This window comes from Sus scrofa, chromosome 14 (assembly GCF_000003025.6).
Source record: "Sus scrofa isolate TJ Tabasco breed Duroc chromosome 14, Sscrofa11.1, whole genome shotgun sequence".
NCBI lineage: Eukaryota > Metazoa > Chordata > Mammalia > Artiodactyla > Suidae > Sus > Sus scrofa.
The window spans coordinates 66,811,136-66,830,452 of NC_010456.5; the positions used below are offsets into that span (position 1 = coordinate 66,811,136).

Below are 19,317 nucleotides of genomic sequence, written 5' to 3' on the forward strand. Positions count from 1 at the left end.
CTTAAATAAATATAATAATTTATGCTTACTGTCACACATTGTGGCAACAGATAATGCTGTCCAAGACTCCACAGAGAAAAGATGATCAGGCTCCATGTCTAGACTTCCACTGGACTCTTTCCTTTTTTGGGGTGCTGTGCTTGTAGCATATGTAAGTTCCCATGTCAGGGTTTGAACCTGAGCCACAGCTGTAACCTATACCACAGTTGTGGCAACATGGGATCCTTAACTCACTGCACTGGGCCAGGGATCAAACCAGCACCACTGCAGAGACAACACCAGACCCTTAACCTGCTGTACCACAGCAGGAACTCCTTGACTCTGTATTTTTGTTTATCCTTTCTCTGTAATACTGGGTTGAGTGTAACAGTTTTCAGTGAATTCTGTGAGTTCCACCAGCAAATTACTGCACCTGGAAGTGGTTTTCAAAACCCGTGAACTTGCAATGATGTAGTAGTAAGGGCAGCCTTGTGGAGACTGTTTAAACTTTACAGTTGGCTGAAATTACTGCAGATGGTGTCAGAGGCAGGATTCATGCAATAGATGCTAACCAGCTGAACTATGCAGTTTGGGAAGAAAAAGAATGACAGGGTGGGGAATGACAAACTTCCTGATTCCTGGGTGGCCAAAGGGAACCCATATGAAACAGCAGCTGTACAATGATCAGTTAGTAGAAGTAAAAGTTATCAATTTAGTTTAGAAAATTAATATCATAAAAATAGCCATACTCCCTAAAGCAATCTACAGATTCAGTGCAATCCCTATCAAATTACCCATGACATTTTTCACAGAACTAGAGCAAATGATCCAAAAATTTACATGGAACCATAAAAGACCCAGAATTACTAAAGCAATCCTAAGGAACAAAAACCAAGTGGGAGGCATCACCCTCCCAGACTTCAGGCAATATTACAAAACCATAGTAATCAAGACAGTGTGGTACTGGTACCAAAACAGATATATAGACCAATGGAACAGAAGAGAGAACCCAGAAATAAACCCAGAGATTAAATACGGTCATTTAATCTCTGACAAAGGAGGCAAGAATATAAAATGGGAAAAAGACAGTGTTTTCAGCAAGGGGTGCTGGGAAAACTGAACAGCTGCATATAAATCAATGAAACTTGAACACACCCTCACATTATACACAAAAATAAATTCAAAATGGCTTAAAGACTTATTCATAAGACAAGACACTGTCAAACTCCTAGAGACAACATAGGCAAAACATTCTCTGACATCAACCTTACAAATGTTTTCTTAGGTCAGTCTCCCAAGGCAACAGAAATAAAAGCAAAAATAAACCAATGGGACCTAATCAAATGGACAAGCTTTTGCACAGCAAAGGAAACCATTAAAAAAAAAAAAAAAAAAAAAAGACAACCTAAGGAATAGGAGAAAATAGTTTCAAACAATTCAAGTGACAAGGGCTTGATCTCTAAAATATGCAAACAACTTACACAACTCAACAGTAAAAAACTCAACGACCCAACTGAAAAATGGACAAAAAGACCTAAATAGACAATTCCCCAAAGAAGACATACAGATGGCCAACGAACACATGAAAAATGCTCAACATCCCCAATTATTAGAGAAATGCAAATAAAAACTACTATGAGGTAACACCTCACACCAGTTAGAATAGCCATCATTAATAAGTCCACAAATAACAAATGCGGAGAGGGTGTGGAGAAAAGGGGACCCTCCTACACTGTTGGTGGGAATGTAAATTGGCACAACCACTATGGAAAACAGTATGGAGGTACCTCAGAAACAGACATATGACTCAGCAATCCCACTCTTGGCATATATCTGAACAAACCTTTCCTTGAAAAAGACACATGCACCCATATGTTCACTGCAACACTATTCACAATAGTCAAGACATGGAAACAACCTAAATGTCCATTGATAGATGATTGGATTAAGAAGATGTGGTATACTTACACAATGGAATGCTACTCGGCCATAAAAACAAATAAAATAATTCCATTTGCAGCAGCATGGATCGAACTAGAGACTCTCATACTAAGTAAGAAAGAGAAAGACAAATACCATATGATGTCACTTATACCTGGAATCTAATATATGGCACAAATGAACCTTTCCACAGAAAAGAAACATGGACTTGAAGAACAGACTTGTGGTTGCCAAGGGGGAATGAGTGGGAGTGGGATGGACTGGGAATCTGGGGTTAAAAGATACAAACTATTACATTTGGAATGGATAAGCAATAAGATCCTGCTGTATAACACTGGGAACTGTATCTAGTCACTTGTGATGGAGGATAATGTGTGAAAAAGAATATATAAATGCATGTATGACAGTAGAAAAATAACAGCACTGTAAACTAACTATAAAGGAAAAAATAAAAATCATTTTTAAAAAAGTTACCAATGGACTTGAGACACAATGGATACAATTTCTAGAGAGCTGGCTTACTGGATAAATAATGAAATGTAAAAATGTTTACATGAGCTAACTATATAATCTCTTGATTACTGTTATCTGTAATAGTTACTGAGAAAGTTAAGGGAGATATTGGGACAGATCCCAATGCCTGGCCAAACTTGGATTTGGGCCAGACCTAATTATAACCACTAGTCACAGATGTACTTCTATAGATAACGTAATACTAAAATAACAAATGATCAAAGATTTGTAAGAAAATAGGTAAAGAAAAAGGAGTCAAGGTATTTGTCCCAGCTGGGTAGAAATCTTTAAATGTTTAAAAGAAATGGGATGAATAAAGTGGACATTGGTGACATCAAAACAAGATCTTACAAAACACTTTCAGAGGCTGGGCAGAGTGATAGGCCCTGCTGTTGGTCCTCCAACATTAAAGGGCCTTAAACAAATATGGTTTATTCATTCTAGTTTGGGAAAGTCTTAAAAATGAGAAAGAAAGATGACTCTTAAAAAAAAAAAACCTAACCTCAAATTGCCTGAGTTGATGTTTCCACAGTTTAATCAAGATAAGGTCTAGTGAGAAGGCCTGGGTCCCTGGCTAAGCCCCAGCTGGGGTCTGAAGATCATATGCCCATAACTGGGTAAAACAGGATAAAAAAAGAGTTGTTTCTGTGACTCCTTGCTAAGGGAGCCCCATGCAATAAAGTTTTATTTACTGGTGAAGTCCTCGTAGAGGTTTAAGTTAGACTGAATAGATACAGAAATGCAACAGACTGTAAAGTGGCTGTATGTCTTTTATCTGAATGCATTATGGAGGTATTTATTATGTCTGACTGGGGATGTATGTCTATTTAGTGTTCCAAAACACAAGGCATATAAAATTACCTGAAAGGCAATGCTGACTAAGCACGCTAAATGGGAACCAATGAGGATGCTCTAAACCACACAAGTTAATTTCAAGTAGCACAGAAAAAAAGCTGGACACATTCTCAGTACAACTGCCCTATGAATGGGAACTTAAAATGCCCATATCTTTGACTCTTATTTTTCAGGCTATATCTACTATAATAGATCCCATTTGGGAGGCAATTTTGGGGTACTAAGAACTTTTCTTATTTTTATGTTTTTGCTTTTTAGGCCCACACCCATGGTGGTTCCCAGGCTAGGGGTCTAATTGGAGCAATGCCAGATCCTTAACCCACTGAGCAAGGCCAGGGATCGAACCTGCAACCTCATGATTCCCAGTCGGATTCGTTACCCACTGAGCCACAACAGGAACCCCCAATTTTGATTTTAAAGAGAAGTAACATTCAGAAGAAAAAGACTTTGAGTTCCCATCGTGCTCAGTGGAAACAAATCTGACTGGTATTCATGAAGACACAGGTTCAATCCCTGGACTCGCTCAGTGGGTTAAGGATCCAGCAACGCTGTGAGCTGTGGTGTAGGTTGCAGATGTGGCTTAAATCTAACATTGCTGTAGCTGTGGCGTAGAGCAGCAGCTACAGCTCCGATTCGACCCCTAGCCTGGGAATCTCCATATGCTGAATTGGCAAGAAGAAGAGAAGAAGAGGAAGAAGACAATGAAGAAGATGAAGACAACAAAGGCAGCGAAAAAGAAGAGAAAGACTTATTAAAATCAAGCAAATTAGAGGGAGTTCTGTTTCAGAAGGAAGGCAAGGATGGGAATCAGCCTATGATGATAATGAGTTCTTAGTGAAATGGGTCAGGCAGACTTAAAAAATGTTGGGCACTAGAACTGGGAAAAGACTAGTACTCTGACCCAAAAGGGCTTCTTGACAGATTGAGGTCAAAATAGCCTTGGGAGGAGTTCCCATCATGGCTCAGTGGAAATGAATCTGACTAGTATCCATGGTTTGATCCATGACATTGCTCAGTGGGTTAAGGATCTGGAGCGGCTGTGGCTGTGGTGTAGGCCAATGGCTAGAGCTCCAGTTCGACTCCTAGCCTGGGAACCTCCATATGCTGCAGGTGCAGCCCTAAAAAGATAATCAATTAAAAAAAAATAGCCTTGGGAAATGGACCTCCACCTTACTTGCTGAGGCTCAAGGAGCACAATCGTGGGATTCTTATAGACCTCTAAACCTACAGAATTTCTTTGGGGGCTCTTGTAATTTATATAAATGCACTATGACTGCCCTTGCCCCTATGACTGATCAAAATAAGACAGACCTTGTAATATAAATAGCAGTGAGACCAACTGTTCTCAATACTCCTTGTAAACTCCCAGTAGGAGAGGAGGGGACCTATCTAACACCACACAACGGAAAACAGTCTTAGTAAAAGCTTGTGAAAGGAGACAGAAAAATTGGCTTTGTTCCAAACTGACTTAGAATCCAGGAAAGAAAAAAACAAAAAAAGGACTAAGGGTCAATTGTAACTAAGCCTGTCCATAATAGTATCTGATATTCTGATACATGGGCAAGAGTCAATTTTGTTAGGAGTATAGCAAACTCCTCTACAATACTGACTGATTTAAAGAACAATGAAATGAATTATCTCATGACCACACTGCCATACGGCATAACTCTGCCACTGTAAGATTCAATTACCTTACATAAATGTCTTAAGATTGATAATTAAATGAATCAAAAGATTTAGCCCTTTCGGGAAATATAACTGATAGAAAAAGAATGGTCTGAGGAAGAACCAAACTAGGTTTAGCTAACCAACAACTAATTTCCTATCTACATAGTTCTACATAAGTTTATCACAAGGTATAAACAGTGCTAGATCATGGTGGGGGGTGAATAATTAGTACAAGAATATGAAAATGTATTTAATAGCTTTATAAATCAGATTAGCAGTTTCTTTAAATCTATCCTTACTCCACATACCCTCCAAATGTAAGGTATTTCATATAACATTATGGATGTTACTGTGAATGTCATATAAATGCTATACTAAGTGCAGATGCTTAGACAAATGATTATTTTGCTTTAAGAGAGCACAGGCTAAAGGCTACAGGGATAGCCTGTATAGTGACAAATCAACCCTAACCTATCCAAAGAGAAGTCTGGCCTAGATTTCAGCTACTGGAAGATGATCTCTAGGCTCCTATGATAAAAGTGTCCTTATCTGCCTAAGGCTTTGGCCAAAGGATGGTCTAATATATAATTTATGATGGGGACTTTGGGCATTTCAATATCACTTTCAATTTTCAGAGAAAGTGATAACTACCAGGTGTTAGTCTGATCTCCAGAAGACATGGAACCTAAAGCTCAGATATGCAGAAAGCATGTGCTTGAGCTCCAATAAAAACTATGGACATCAAAGGCTTGGGTGAACTTCTCTGGTTGGCAATAGTTTGTGGCCAAAAGGATATAATGCTGTCTATGAATTTCATGGTCCATGCATAGATCCCCCCATACTCTAAGCCTTAGGCATCTCTTCTCTTGGCAATCTCTTCTTCTTTCTCTGAAATAAATTACAAGTATCACAGTTTTCAGTGAATTTTGAGAGTCCTTGTAGTGAATTATCAAACTGGAGAATGGGTCTGGAAAACCCTCAAACTTCTGACTGGTGAGAGGTGATTTTATGGGATCACTCTAAAAAATGTATAGCTGGCTAAATTCACTGCTGTGCTATACTGAGGTTTTTATTTATGTATCTTGTTGCTTAATCTTTACAGCTCTATACAGTAGGTACTATTATGATAAAGATAGTAAGACACAGAAAAAATAAGTTCATCCAGATATTAAGAATAAAGAGCATAGGAGAGATCTGAACTAGGGAATCCAATATCAAGGCTTATGTCCTTAATATATTACGTTGCATTCCTAGACAACTGCTAAGCTTCTGTGGTCTTTTTCAGCAATTACATTCTCAGCAACTAAGACTAGAGGATCTTTAAGGTTGTATCAAACCAGGTACACGTGTAAGCAAACAGTAATTCAGAGTAAAAAACAAACCTTAAATAATCTACATTATATTCTGTCTTTTGGGGGGGGGGGCTTTTTACAGCCACATCCATGGCATGTGGAAGTTCCCAGCAAGGGGTTGAATCATAGCTGCAGTTGCTGGCCTACATGACAGCCACAGCAACACAGGATCCGAGCCAAGTCTACGACCTACACCACAGCTTTTGGCAATGCCAGATCCTTTAACCCACTGAGCAAGGCCAGGGATCAAACCCACGCCCTCATGGATACTAGCTGGGTTCGTTACTGCTGAGCCACAACAGGAACTCAATTGTTATTTTTATTAGAAAGTCTTTCTTCATACCATTAAGAACAGATATTAAAAATGCTGTATTAAAAAAAATGCTGTATTAACATAAAAAGTAGATGTCAAAATATATCAAGCAAAGCCTAAAACAAACTACTAAAGAAATTCATTTGAAGAAAACTATTTCTGAAGTAAAAACTGCTAGACAAACTAATTACATTAGAATTTCCAACTTCTTTGGAAATAATATTTGTTTTTATTGAAAAGATAATTTATTACTTGAATTTTATTTGTTTCTATAAAGTATACATAATTATAGTTTTTAAAGCTACATAAACTCTCAGAATATTAACTGAACACCGTTCACAATTTTTGAATATCCAAATTGTTTCCTTTTTTCATCTTTAGTAAGACTTAATGAACATCTTTCTGCATGTAACATTATGCCTTTCATTTTTCTTAATCTTTTTCTTCTTTTGGCCATGCCTGTAGTATATGGAAGTTCCTAGCCCAGGGATCAATCCCAAACCACAGCAGTGACAACGCTGGATCCTTAACCCACTGTGCCATAAGTGGATTCCACGCCTTTTATTCTTCTATCTGTAGTACTGCCTGAGTCATATTAGGTATCTGATAAACTGGCTGAACTGAATATAATTTTTACTTTTTAATAATTATTTTATAAGGATAATTTCTAAGAGTAGAAATAATGAATCGAGGCAGCTTCTTTACAGTCCTTAAAACATAATACTTTCCTCCCAAGTAATGTCATTTTATGACCCAAAAGAAATGAAAGACATGCTCAATCACTGCAATATTTCCCAGTATTAGACTTGATCATTTAAAAAGTTTCTTTACTATATATAATTTGATCTCATAATGTGCTTTACTTTGCTGAGAAGTAACCATCTTGAAGGCCTTTACTACCATTCATTATTTACCAAGTACAAAGAATTGTAAAACTAATAATTACAATTCTGAAAACTCAATTATCAACATGCAAAACATTTTTAAATGAATTTATGTCAAAGTTCAATTCATAGTTGGAGTGTGGCATATCTTCACATATCAGTAAAATCTAGTCATAATCTAAGTTTAGTAATGTAAGAGCCAGAAAGAAATGTAATTTCGTTCCCAAGAAGGGAAAATTCTAGTCTATTCTGAGAGGGCTTCTTTCAGAACAGAGAGCAACTAAAAAGTATTTTTATTACACAAGTAATCTAAAAGAAATATACTGATGAAGGTTTATATGTTTATGATCTAATCACAATTCCAAGTCAAACCAGAATAACTTACCTAGTGAAAGAGAAGCTACACTGTGAAGAGGGAGAAATCAGAGCTTCCTAAAACTCACTCAAAAAATTCAGATAAATGACTGCATATTTTGCATATTAAGTTGAAAATGAAGTTATAAGTACATTCCCCCTCATGACAAGTTAAAGAATCTCATTCGTATTTGGTTAGAAAGAGGCCATCTATTATAAACATTTTCACTGTTTTTGACTACTTGCTACATTTAAAATTGGTAACTTACATATTTTTACCACAACTTGCTGATTATACTCTCCTATCCTTTGATCTTAGCATAAAATAACAGTCAGGAAATTTCCTATAATTCCCAGCATGGTTCTTTTTCACTAGCTGGGACAGAGTAAATTCATCACTTTAAAATAAGCATTTACTCAGTATCTAAGATGATACAGCACTGTGCTAGATTCCTAGGAATGATACAAAGATGACCAAGACATGATTCCTGTCCTCAAAGAACTTACAATCTAGTAGGGAAAGACAGACATGTAAACAAATAGGTATAATACAAAGCAGAATGTGCTAGCCACTAAAACAGATATACAAAACAAAGTTCTATAGGAGCACAAGATGGTGAGATTAATTCTGCTTGGGGTGATCTGGAAAACTGGGCCAGCAGAAAAGTAGTAGAAAACTCAGCCCCTTAGAACATGCAGCAGTGTTACAGCCCAGCTGGGTTAGGGTCAAAACCCCACTCCCCACAGAAGGTTTTCCTAAAGGAGATGGAGCCAGGGCCCTAACCCAGTTAGGTAGGTGACTCGTTGATTTCGAATATGAATGCAACACTTTCTTTCCCTGGTGCAGATAAATATGATTTCCTGAGTATTTTAGCTTATTAAAAAAAATGAAATTTAGCAACATAAACATTTAAGTTATTTTGGCCTCTGTCATCAGAATGGCCTCAGGTGCACTGCCATGAGCTGTGGTATGGGTCACAGACACGGCTCGGATCTGACGTTGCTATAGCTGTGGCTATGGCGTGGGCAGGCAGCTGCACCTCTGATCTGACCCCTAGCCTGGGAACCTCTACATGCTTCGGGGTGGCCCTAAAAAGACAAAAACAGAAACAAACAAAAAAACAAATGACCTCAGGTGGTACCCTGACCAGGCAGAACCAAAGGGAGAAAAAAAAAAAAAAAAGACACCATTTAAGCATGTTACATGTGTGGCACTGTAATCATGTTTTGCAATTTATATCTTGGTAAAAGAGATGAAGAGAGAATTCCAGAGAAGTACCCTGGGTATTATACTCCTCCACATTTTGTTGAAGTTTTATTTAGTTTTCAATTTTAAAGTAACCTTTGATAATAGAATTTTTAAAATTCTATCATGATTTCAAGAACCAGCAGGTATAAGCTGGTTTCTACTAATTCCTTACAATAAGAAGGAGACTATATAATACAACCAATATGCAGTGTTTACCAGGTACCACACAGGTGTGAAAAAACTAGAAAGAAGAAAATAAATACAAACATATGCTTAAGTATAAATAACAGAAAAGCAACTATCAAGTGCACAGAATTAGAAACATTAAATTTGTAGAAAATTAAAAATGAGACTAACTTTGCATTGCATTTCATCCTGATACCACCTCATATCTATTCCTGAAATATCTAAAATTTGTATATATAGTATTTTATTGTTATATGAATTCAGAAATACTGAATTTCATAACTGCTGCTTATAGATCCTTTAAATAAGCCTCATTTTAATGAAGAGAGAAACAACAGAATCTTAGTCCTATGTATTACACATAAATATTTGCAAAGTGTTAAAGTTAAATTGATTATTTTCTAGAGTATACCATGCATTCTGTTTTAATTATTTGTTCTATTGTTTTTTACATAAGGAAGGAAGGAAGGAAGGAAGGAAGGAAGGAAGGAAGGAAAGGAAAGAAAGAAAGAAAGAAAGAAAGAAAGAAAGAAAGAAAGATTTCCTGACCATGTGAATTAAGGAGAACATTACATTATACAGATTTTAATTATAAACATACAATTCAAAATGTCTTTCTCTCACAAAATTAGCCAAGCAAACCATGAAAACATATATGACAAAGTTATAGTATATGTAATAATATTTTTAAAGTTTATAATACCAGAAAAATGCAAAACCCCAATAACTGAAAGAAGACAATTCACAAAAATACTAGTTGATAATAAATATGAAAAATTCATCCCATTAAGAAAATGAAAATTAAAAGTTCTTTTAAAATATTAAATTGGCAGATATAAAAATGATAACATTCAATTCTGTACTTCTTAAATCATAAAAATTCTCTTTAAAATGTTTGGGTCTTAAAACAAGATGTTTTAAAAATAAGTAATCAATGTTTACAGGTGGGATGGGGGAGTTGGGATCAGAATAAGATGAAAATATTCATGCACTAGGGGCAATGGTCAAAAGTACAACTTTTAAAAAACTTGGGGAGACTATCAGATTTTTTTTACACTTTTATTGTTTTCAAGTTCATACTCTTTGATTCTACTACTGTGAATCTAAATTTTAAAAATAATCAGCAGTTCAAAGATTAACATATTTATGTTATTTATAATCACCAAAAAATTAGAAACAACTATAATACCAAACATTAGGAAATGGATCATTGTAGGATCAAACATTATGCAGCCATTAAAAACTGAGGGAAAATGTATAGGACAAAATATTAAGTGAAAACAACCAGGATCTACAATTTTAATGCTGTCTTAGCTAAAACTATGATTAAAAGAAAACACAGATTTTGTATCCTGTTACTTTGCTGAATTGATTTATTAGATTTTTTTTTTTTTTTTTTTAAATTTAGGGCTGCACCTGTGGCATATAGAAGTTCCTGGGGTAGGGGTCAAACTGGAGCTGCAGCTGCCAGCCTACACCACAGCCATAGCAACACCAGGTCCTAGCCATGTCTGCAAACTACACTACAGCTCACAGCAACACAGGATCCTTAACCCACTGAGCAGAGCCAGGGACTGAACCCACATCCTCACAGATACTAGTTGAGTTTGTTACCCCTGAGCCACAATAGGAACTCTCCATTCATTAGTTTTAATGTGTGTCTATGTGTAATCACGCAAGGTCATATAATCTGCAAATAATTTTACTTCTTTTCTAATTTAGATGCCTTTTTCCCTTAGTCTGTTTTTCTCACTGTATTTTGGAAAAGCTTCCAGTTTTTCACAATTGAGTATGATGTTAGCTAAGCAGAAGGAGATAAAATCACCATATGAAAGTCAACTCATTTCTATATGCATTTCTATACTCTAAAATAATGACCAATCTGAAAATAAAACTAACAAACAATTCCATTTATAATAGCATTATAATAACATTGAAAATAATGAATTACCTTGGAATTAATCACAGAGGTGAAATACTTATAAAACTAGAAACTACAAAATACTGCTGACAGAATTAAAGGGATATAAATAAATGGAAAGACATTCTGTGTTCATGGACTGGAAGGCTTACTATTGTTAACAGATGAGTAGTATCTAAAGTGATCTACAGATTCAAGGTAATTCCTACCAAAATCCCCATGTTTCTTGCCAAAACAGAAAAATCCATCCTGAAACTCGTATAGAATCTTTCAAGGGACACTAAACAGCTAAAACAATCTTGAAAATTAGGTGAATTATTAATTTCGAAACTTACTACACAAAGCTACAGAAATTGAAACAATGTGGAACAAAACAGACCACCCAGAAATAAAGCCTTATATGGTAAAAGGTGAGAGTTCTGACAATAGTGTCAAGAATATTCAGTGGAAAAAGGACAATCTTTTTCCACATTTCCACAAATGGTGCTGGGAAACTGGATATTCACATAAAGAAGAATGAGCTGACGCCATATACAAAAATTAAGCTGAATCAACAGCCTACACGTAAGACCTAAAACAAAAATCTTAGACGAAAACGTGATAAAAACTTTGACTGATTTCTTGGATAGACACAGATAACAGAAGAAAAAAACAGACAAGTTTAAAAATTTTGTGCATGAAAGAAAGGCCCTATCACCAAAGATAAACACAACCCACAGAATGACAGAAAATGCTTGCAGATCATATCTGGTAAGGGATACTACATACACAATACTACAGAGAACTCCTAAAACTCAACAATATAAAAACAAACCACCAAAGTAAAAAATGGGCAAAAAACTTGAAGACTCATTTTTCCAAAGAAGATATACGAATGGCTAATAAGCACATGAAATGATGCCTAACATCACTAATCATTAGGGAAATGCAAATCAAAACCACAAGGACACACTACCTAACACCCATTAGGACGACTATTAAAAAACTGCGGGAGTTCACTGGTGGCCTAGCAGTTAAACATCTGGCATTGTCATCAGTGTGGTGGGGGTTCAATCCTTGGCCCAGAAACTTCCGCATACCATGGGCATGCCAAAAAAAGGTGGCAAAAAAAGCAAGTGTTGGCTAGAAATGTAAAACAGTATGGCTGCTGTGAAAACATGTGACAGTTCCCCCCCAAAATCAAGACAGAATTACCATATAATCCAGCAATTACACTTCTGGATATTTACCGAAAAGAATCAAAAGCATGTTCTCAAAGAGATACAGGTACCCCCAAGAGCACAGAAGTATTCTTCACAACAGACAATATGTAAAAGCAATGCTAGTGTCCACCAAGAGACAAAAGAATAATAAACATAATGTGGTACACAGAAACAATGGAATATTATTCAGGCTTATAAAGGAAGGAAATTCTAACACAGGCTACAGCATGGAAAAACCTTGTAGACATTGTGCTAAGTGAAATAAGCCAGTCACAAACTGACAAATACTGTATGATTCTACCACAGAAGGTACGGAGTAGACAAAATCATGGAGACAAAGTAAAACTGTGTTTGCAAGCATCTGGGAAAAGGAAGAAAGGAGGGTTGATGTTCAATGGGTACAGAGTTTTAGCTTTGTGATGTGGAATAATTTTATGTAGATGGATGGTTGTACAACAACGTGAATGTACTTAATGCCACCGAAATTTATACTTAAGAATAACTAAACTAGAAAATTTTGTTAAGCACATTACACCACAATTTAAAAAACTTTTATTGATTCTATGCTTGAGAAAAAGAAATCAGACAAAATTTTTATAAGAAAATATGTCAAAGAATTAAGTTAGATACTCCTTAGAGGCTAAAGTGGAATGATTATGATTTTCTACTTTATACCACTTAGCACTTTTATAATGTGAACTTGGTTTATATAAAAAAAATAAGTTTAATTTTAAAAAGAAATTTGGTGCTTAGGTAGTTCTGTGAGGTTAAAAGACTTTCAACAAAAATTTCTAAAATTACACTGAGAATTATTATTAAAGAGTATTTCTAAACATAAAATTTTTCCAAAATTAGTAATTGATGAATATATAGTAGGAATTCACCTTGATTGTTAACTGTCTCTAAGAAAGAGCAGAGATTTTTCTAAAGTTCTGTTTATTCTTTAACAGAACTGGTTCTTTATGGTACTGAAGCACGCTTTGGTATTACTGATGTTAATGCTTCCTGCCTAAGAGACTTTTCGTACAGAAATCATATGTACAATTCCTCAAAGATTATATCCAATTTTTTATTTAAGGTTTACAAAATCACAAGGCATGCTAGTCATGGTTTTAAAAAAGTCATAATAATAATCCAACATACTCATTCAACAAATATTTTTAAAAAATCTACCACGGATAAAATTATTTTGCTAAAGTATTCAAACTATCCTATCAAAAATATAGCTCACAGATATCTTTTATCTTTCCATATTATATTTTCTTTTAAAAATGTCATTAACTCATCTCATCCCCTCTCTCCTTCCCTTGCTGTCTTTTTAAACACTTACCTCCTCAGACTTTTAAAGGGTTAATTAACTAAAAGAGAAAACATATAAACACTAAATTATCATCAGGTAAAACTACCCTTATAGGTAAGTAATTTATGTTGAAAAAAATATGAAAGTACCTACCCTGGAAATATATATACAAAATACCTGAGATATGACTTCAAAATATTTCTTTGATATCAATACAAAAAAATTACTTCATTCAAACTGACTGTCAAACTCTGCCACAAAACAATGGTTAAAGAGATGCAGCTTTTTTTCCGGTAGAATATTGTTTTGTTAAGTATGTTTCTTTCATAAAACTCTTTTTAACTGAACATTTATTGAAATCTATGTTTTCCCAAATGGATTATCTCCTGAAATAAAATAATTTTACTTATTACCTGAACATCCACAACTGATAACAGGAAGATTATGACATGACCCTCTATACAGTTAAAAACACGTGTATATAACTTTATAGCTGGCCCTCCATATCTGCAGCTCTGCATCTGCAGATTCAATTAATTATAAATAGTGTAATACTGTAGTCTTTACTGGAAAAAAATCCACATATAAGTGGACCTGTACGGTTCAAACCTATGTTGTTCAAGGGTCAACTATAATTTCACATTAAATATCTGCTATTATCCACAAAAGATTCACTCAATTTTGACTAAATTTAATAAAGCAAGGAAAAGCATTTGCCACTGAAAAATTTATAAAAAGTATCCTTTTATTGTTCGACATCTCTTTCAGCAAAGTTCTTTCACACTGCATACAATTCAGTCAACTACTTTTTAGTAGCTGTCAATTCAATTTATGTTTCTCCTAATTAAACAGAATTATATGTGGACTAACTATGCTGGAAAAGTATCAGCAAAAAGGACACAAAATCATTGAACAAAATGAAAGCAGTATTTTGAAATATTTGTCAGATACTTTTGGAGCTTCCTCAGGAATATTCATCCGAATAATCACTAAAATAAACCTAAAATTGTATTTAGTTCTTGTTCCTTTAAAGCAAACAACTGAAAATGCTTAATGAAACAGGAATATAGATCTTACCAATGCAGGCCACTGAATCTGTTTGCTCTTTGATCCCTGAGTCTGGCTAGGGTCCTTCCTTCTGGCCCAGATTAAGTGGTATTCCACCAAGAAGGTTGAAAAATCTTCATAAACTTTAACCCACTCTCGTTTATCCCACTCAAGATCATCAAATTCCACATACACCTATGGAAAAACAACACACAACTCCATAAGCAACAAGAGTATGATATTTAAAAAATCATTATTTATCTAACATCTCCTTAACCAAATTACACCTCTACTTATTGTACAAGAAGATAAACAGTAAGTTTATTTTTTAAAAATTTACGTAACATTGGTCAGTACAAACTGGCAGATATCTACTGAAGACACAGTAAGGAACTATGTTGATACTGATGATTCCAGAAGCAGAAGTCAGGAAATGTTTTCTGTAAAAGACCAAATAGTGAATATTTTATGCTTTGCAAACCATATTGCTTCTGTCATAACTACTTTGTGGTATGAAAGTAGCCATAGACAGTATGTTAAAAAATGAGTTTGGTTTTGTTTCAAAAAAACTTTAATTACAAAGGCAGAGGACATTGCAAGGATAGTTCAACACATGAAAATCAATCAGTGTAATATACCACACATTAACACGATAAAGGATGAAAACTACATGATCATCTTAACAGACAGAAAAAAAGCATCTGACAAACTTAACACCCTGTCATTATAAAAATACCCAAACTAGGAATAGAAGGAAACTACCTCAACATAATAAAGGTAATAATGAAAAACCCACAGCTGAATCATATTCAGTGATGAAAGACTAAAAGCTTTTCCACCAAAACAAGAACAAGACAAGGATGTCCTATTTGGAAAACCAAAACTGATTCTTTTATACTAAGTCATTCAATCATTCAACTCATTTTCCCACTTCCACCCTTTTTCATTCATAAAACTGTCCTCAGAGCTCTTTCCTACTAGATTATGAGTTATGTTGGAGACAGTCTTGTTCTTATCTTTTTATCTCATCTATCTTTTGCTCACTTACAACTAAAGTATTTCCATCTCCATCTATTTAAATCCTTTTTGTTCTTCTGGCCTTGCTCAGGTTCTTCCAGGATGTTTATAACCCCACCACGATTCAAACTTTGAACATCTAGGAGTTCCCATCATGGCTCAGTGGTTAACGAACCTGACTAGCATCCATGAGGATGCAGGTTCAATCCCTGGCCTCGCTCAGTGGGTTAAGGATCCGGCCTTGCCGTGAGCTGTGGTGTAGGTTGCAGACGTGGCTAGGATCCCACGTTGCTATGGTTGTGGTGTAGGCTGACGGCTACAGCTTCAATTAGATCCCTAGCCTGGGAACCTCCATATGCCTCAGGTGCGGCCCTAAAAAGACAAAAGACAAAAAAAAACCCCCACAACTTTGAACATCTACAAGCAGTTATTTTCATATAGTTTATATTAGTATATAATCATATAATGAGTACAAACTCTTTGTGGGTGGAGCTGTTTTACTGTCCCGTATAGTGCTGTGTACTTACAAAGTCCTTAATAAATACTACCTATCTCCTGACTCCTGCAATCACAGACTTTTTTGTTTTTTTAGGGCCAGAGGTGCAGCATTTGGAAATTCCCAGGCTAGGGGTCGAATCGGAGCTACAGCTGCCAGCCTACACCTCAGCTACAGCAACATGAGATCTAAGCCACCTCTGCAACCTACACCACAACTCATGGCCAAGGCCAGATCCTTAACCCACTGAGGGATGCCAGGGATCAAATCTGCATCCTCATGGATACTAGTTGGGTTCGTTATTGCTGAGCTACCATGGGAACTCCAATCACATACTTTTAAACATGGAGGCAAACTACTAAAAGATACACTTGATTCTGAGATATTGGTGCACATTAGGAAGCTAGTCAGATATGCTAACCTATTACAATTGGGAAAGAAGAAATACACTGTTCAATGAGCGAATAGTTATCCACACCAAGTCAGAGCCGAAGCCCTATTGGCTTCTAAAAATGCATCCTTAGGGGCCGAGTTGAGGTCCATTTGATGTTATGCAAATATTTCAAACTATACTGTACCACTTTCTTCACTACCTGAAATCTTCTAAGATCTCAAATTTAATTATTCAACTGTCGTATAAATGGATTTTTGGAAACTGAATCTGAGACAATTCTCAGGAAAACCTTAGCACTATCTTTGCTTTCCTCTTCTGGACAATAACATGGTCTTGTTGACAAAATATTTCAGTCAAAAACCTAAAGACTGGCGTTCCAGTTGTAGAGCAGCAGAAACGAATCCTACTTGGAACCATGAGGTTGCGGGTTCAATCCCTGGCCTTGCTCAGGGTTAAGGATCCAGCATTGCTGTGAACTGCGGTGTACGTTGCAGACGAGGCTGGGATCTGGCGTTGCTGTGGCTGTGGTGTAGGCAGGAGGCTAAAGCTCCAATTAGACCCCTAGCCTGGAAAGCTCCATATGCCATGGGTGTGGCCCTAAAAAAAGACAGGAAAAAAACAACAACAGCAACAAAAAAACCTAAAGACAAAGTTTGTAAATGTCTCCTTATCTTAAAGGACATATACTCCATGCAAATTCTTGCAAATACAAACTCTTGATATAAAATTTAAAGTTTCAGGAGTTCCTGTCATGGTGCAGTGGAAACGAACCCGACTAGGAACCATGATGTTTGTGGGCCTGATCCCTGGCCTTGCTCAGTGGCTTAACAATCCGGTGTTGCTGTGAGCTTTGGTGTAGTTTGCAGGCGTGGCTCGGATCTGGCGTTGCCATGGCTCAGGCATGGCCCAGCAACAACAGCTCTGATTAGACCCCTAGCCTGGGAACCTCCATATGCCGAAAATGCGGCCCTAAAAAGGACACAAAAAAATTTTTTTTAATAAAAAAATAAAAGTTTCAGCTCTAAGTGAACTTTCTAAACTCAAAGCTTATCTTGCAGAGACAATGTCATGAGCAGTTTTAAGATACTGCTAGGACCTTGGGGACAAAAGGAAACTAAAATGAGACATTCTATTTCTTTGCTGTGCAGCCAATTTACCTTTGAATTATCAGGAACAGACTGTAGACAGGTAGGAAGGTAAACAGAATGAGTAGACAGAGATATATATATGCTAGCTAGCCTGTTACTGTTTCATGAATTCTGGCAAGACACAAGACTCCTAATACTTCATTACTTAGAGCAAAAGCAGAGTATGAACATGTTACTTATACTGGCTCCTTACGCCTCTCAAGTCCCATGGAAAGGATGCAAAGGGCCTAGGATGAACACCTGTGTACACACAGAACACTGACTACAGAGTGGATTTCTACTTTTAGAGTAAGTAAAAGCAAGCTTGCACTCTGGGGAAAGTGAGGGATGTTTACCTCATACTTCACTGCTGCTCACTGCAAATACAACCCTAAGAAATGACCCAAATCAGAAGTTTCCGTTGTGGAGCAGCGGAAATGAATCTGACTAGGAGCCACGAGGTTGCAGGTTCAATCCCTGGCCTTGCTCAGTGGTTAAGAATCTGGTGTTTCCATGAGCTATGGTGTAGGTGGCAGATGCGGCTTGGATCTGGTGTGGCTGTGGCACAGGCCGGCAGCCGTAGCTCTGATTAGACCCCTAGCCTGGGAAACTCCATATGCTCCAGGGGCGGCCCTAAAAATACAAAAAAAAAAAAAAGTCTGTGATTTCAAGAGTCAGGAGATAGTATTTATTAAGTACTTTGTAAGTACGCATCTCTGTACTGGACATTAAAACAGCTCCACCCACAGTGAGTTTGTACCCATTATTGATTATACACTAATATAAACTATTCTATTAGTTTATATTAACTAACAGCAGAAAATAACTGCTTGTAGGCGTTCAAAGCCTTTTAACAGTGTTCACTGTGCATTATTAATAACAGTTTATACCACAAAAATTCCTCCAATTTACTGTTCATAAAACTTTCTCTTGTGGGATACCTAACAGAATATTGTTTTATAAAATAGCAGTAGAGGTTAAAATGGACTAGTTTTTCCACAAGATTTACCCATCTAACAAATCTATATAAATAATCTGGTACTAAGAAATCAAGGAGGAGCCAAAACCTGGTCATCTCTGTTCAAATATTCAATGAGTAGGTGACTAGATAGTAAATTAGTGAGGGTTAAATTGTGACAGAGTAAATGTTTTACTGAAAACATAAATAGTTCCCTATGCCATTATAAACCTGGAAACATTTAACTATGGCTTATATAGTTCATATATGTTAAAAATCAGATTATCAAATTAAACATGTAATAATGACAGATTAAGTTTGTTTGCCTTCCTCTTAAGAATAAAGCACACTTATTTTAGAAGATTTTCTTTTTAAATAGCCACACCTATGGTATATGGAAATTCCTAGGCCAGGAATTGAACCCAAGCTGCAGATGCTGGATCCTTTAACCTACTATGCTAGGCCAGGGATCAAACCCATGCTTCTGCAGAGACCTGAGCCACTGTAGTCAGATTCTTAACCCACGGCACCACGGTAGGAATGCCCTCAGAAGACATTTTA

The 19,317-nt window shown here is 36.3% G+C and overlaps 1 protein-coding gene and 1 non-coding gene across 20 annotated transcripts in view; both read right to left on the bottom strand.

Moving 5' to 3' along the window:
• The window catches only part of JMJD1C (jumonji domain containing 1C), a 326,067-nt gene that overhangs the window by 170,291 nt on the left and 136,459 nt on the right, over positions 1-19,317 (bottom strand). For all 19 annotated transcript variants that reach the window (XM_021073644.1, XM_021073659.1, XM_021073657.1 and 16 more), the window contains one exon: positions 14,795-14,959. Coding sequence is in view for 5 of the 19 variants with exons in the window: in XM_021073643.1 (XP_020929302.1) it covers positions 14,795-14,959 (165 nt within the window). In the remaining 14 variants the exon portion in view is untranslated. The remainder of the gene's footprint in view (positions 1-14,794; positions 14,960-19,317) is intronic.
• On the bottom strand, positions 8,568-8,652 carry MIR1296 (microRNA 1296). The gene has a single exon (NR_037203.1). It is a non-coding gene; the product is annotated as a microRNA 1296 (primary transcript).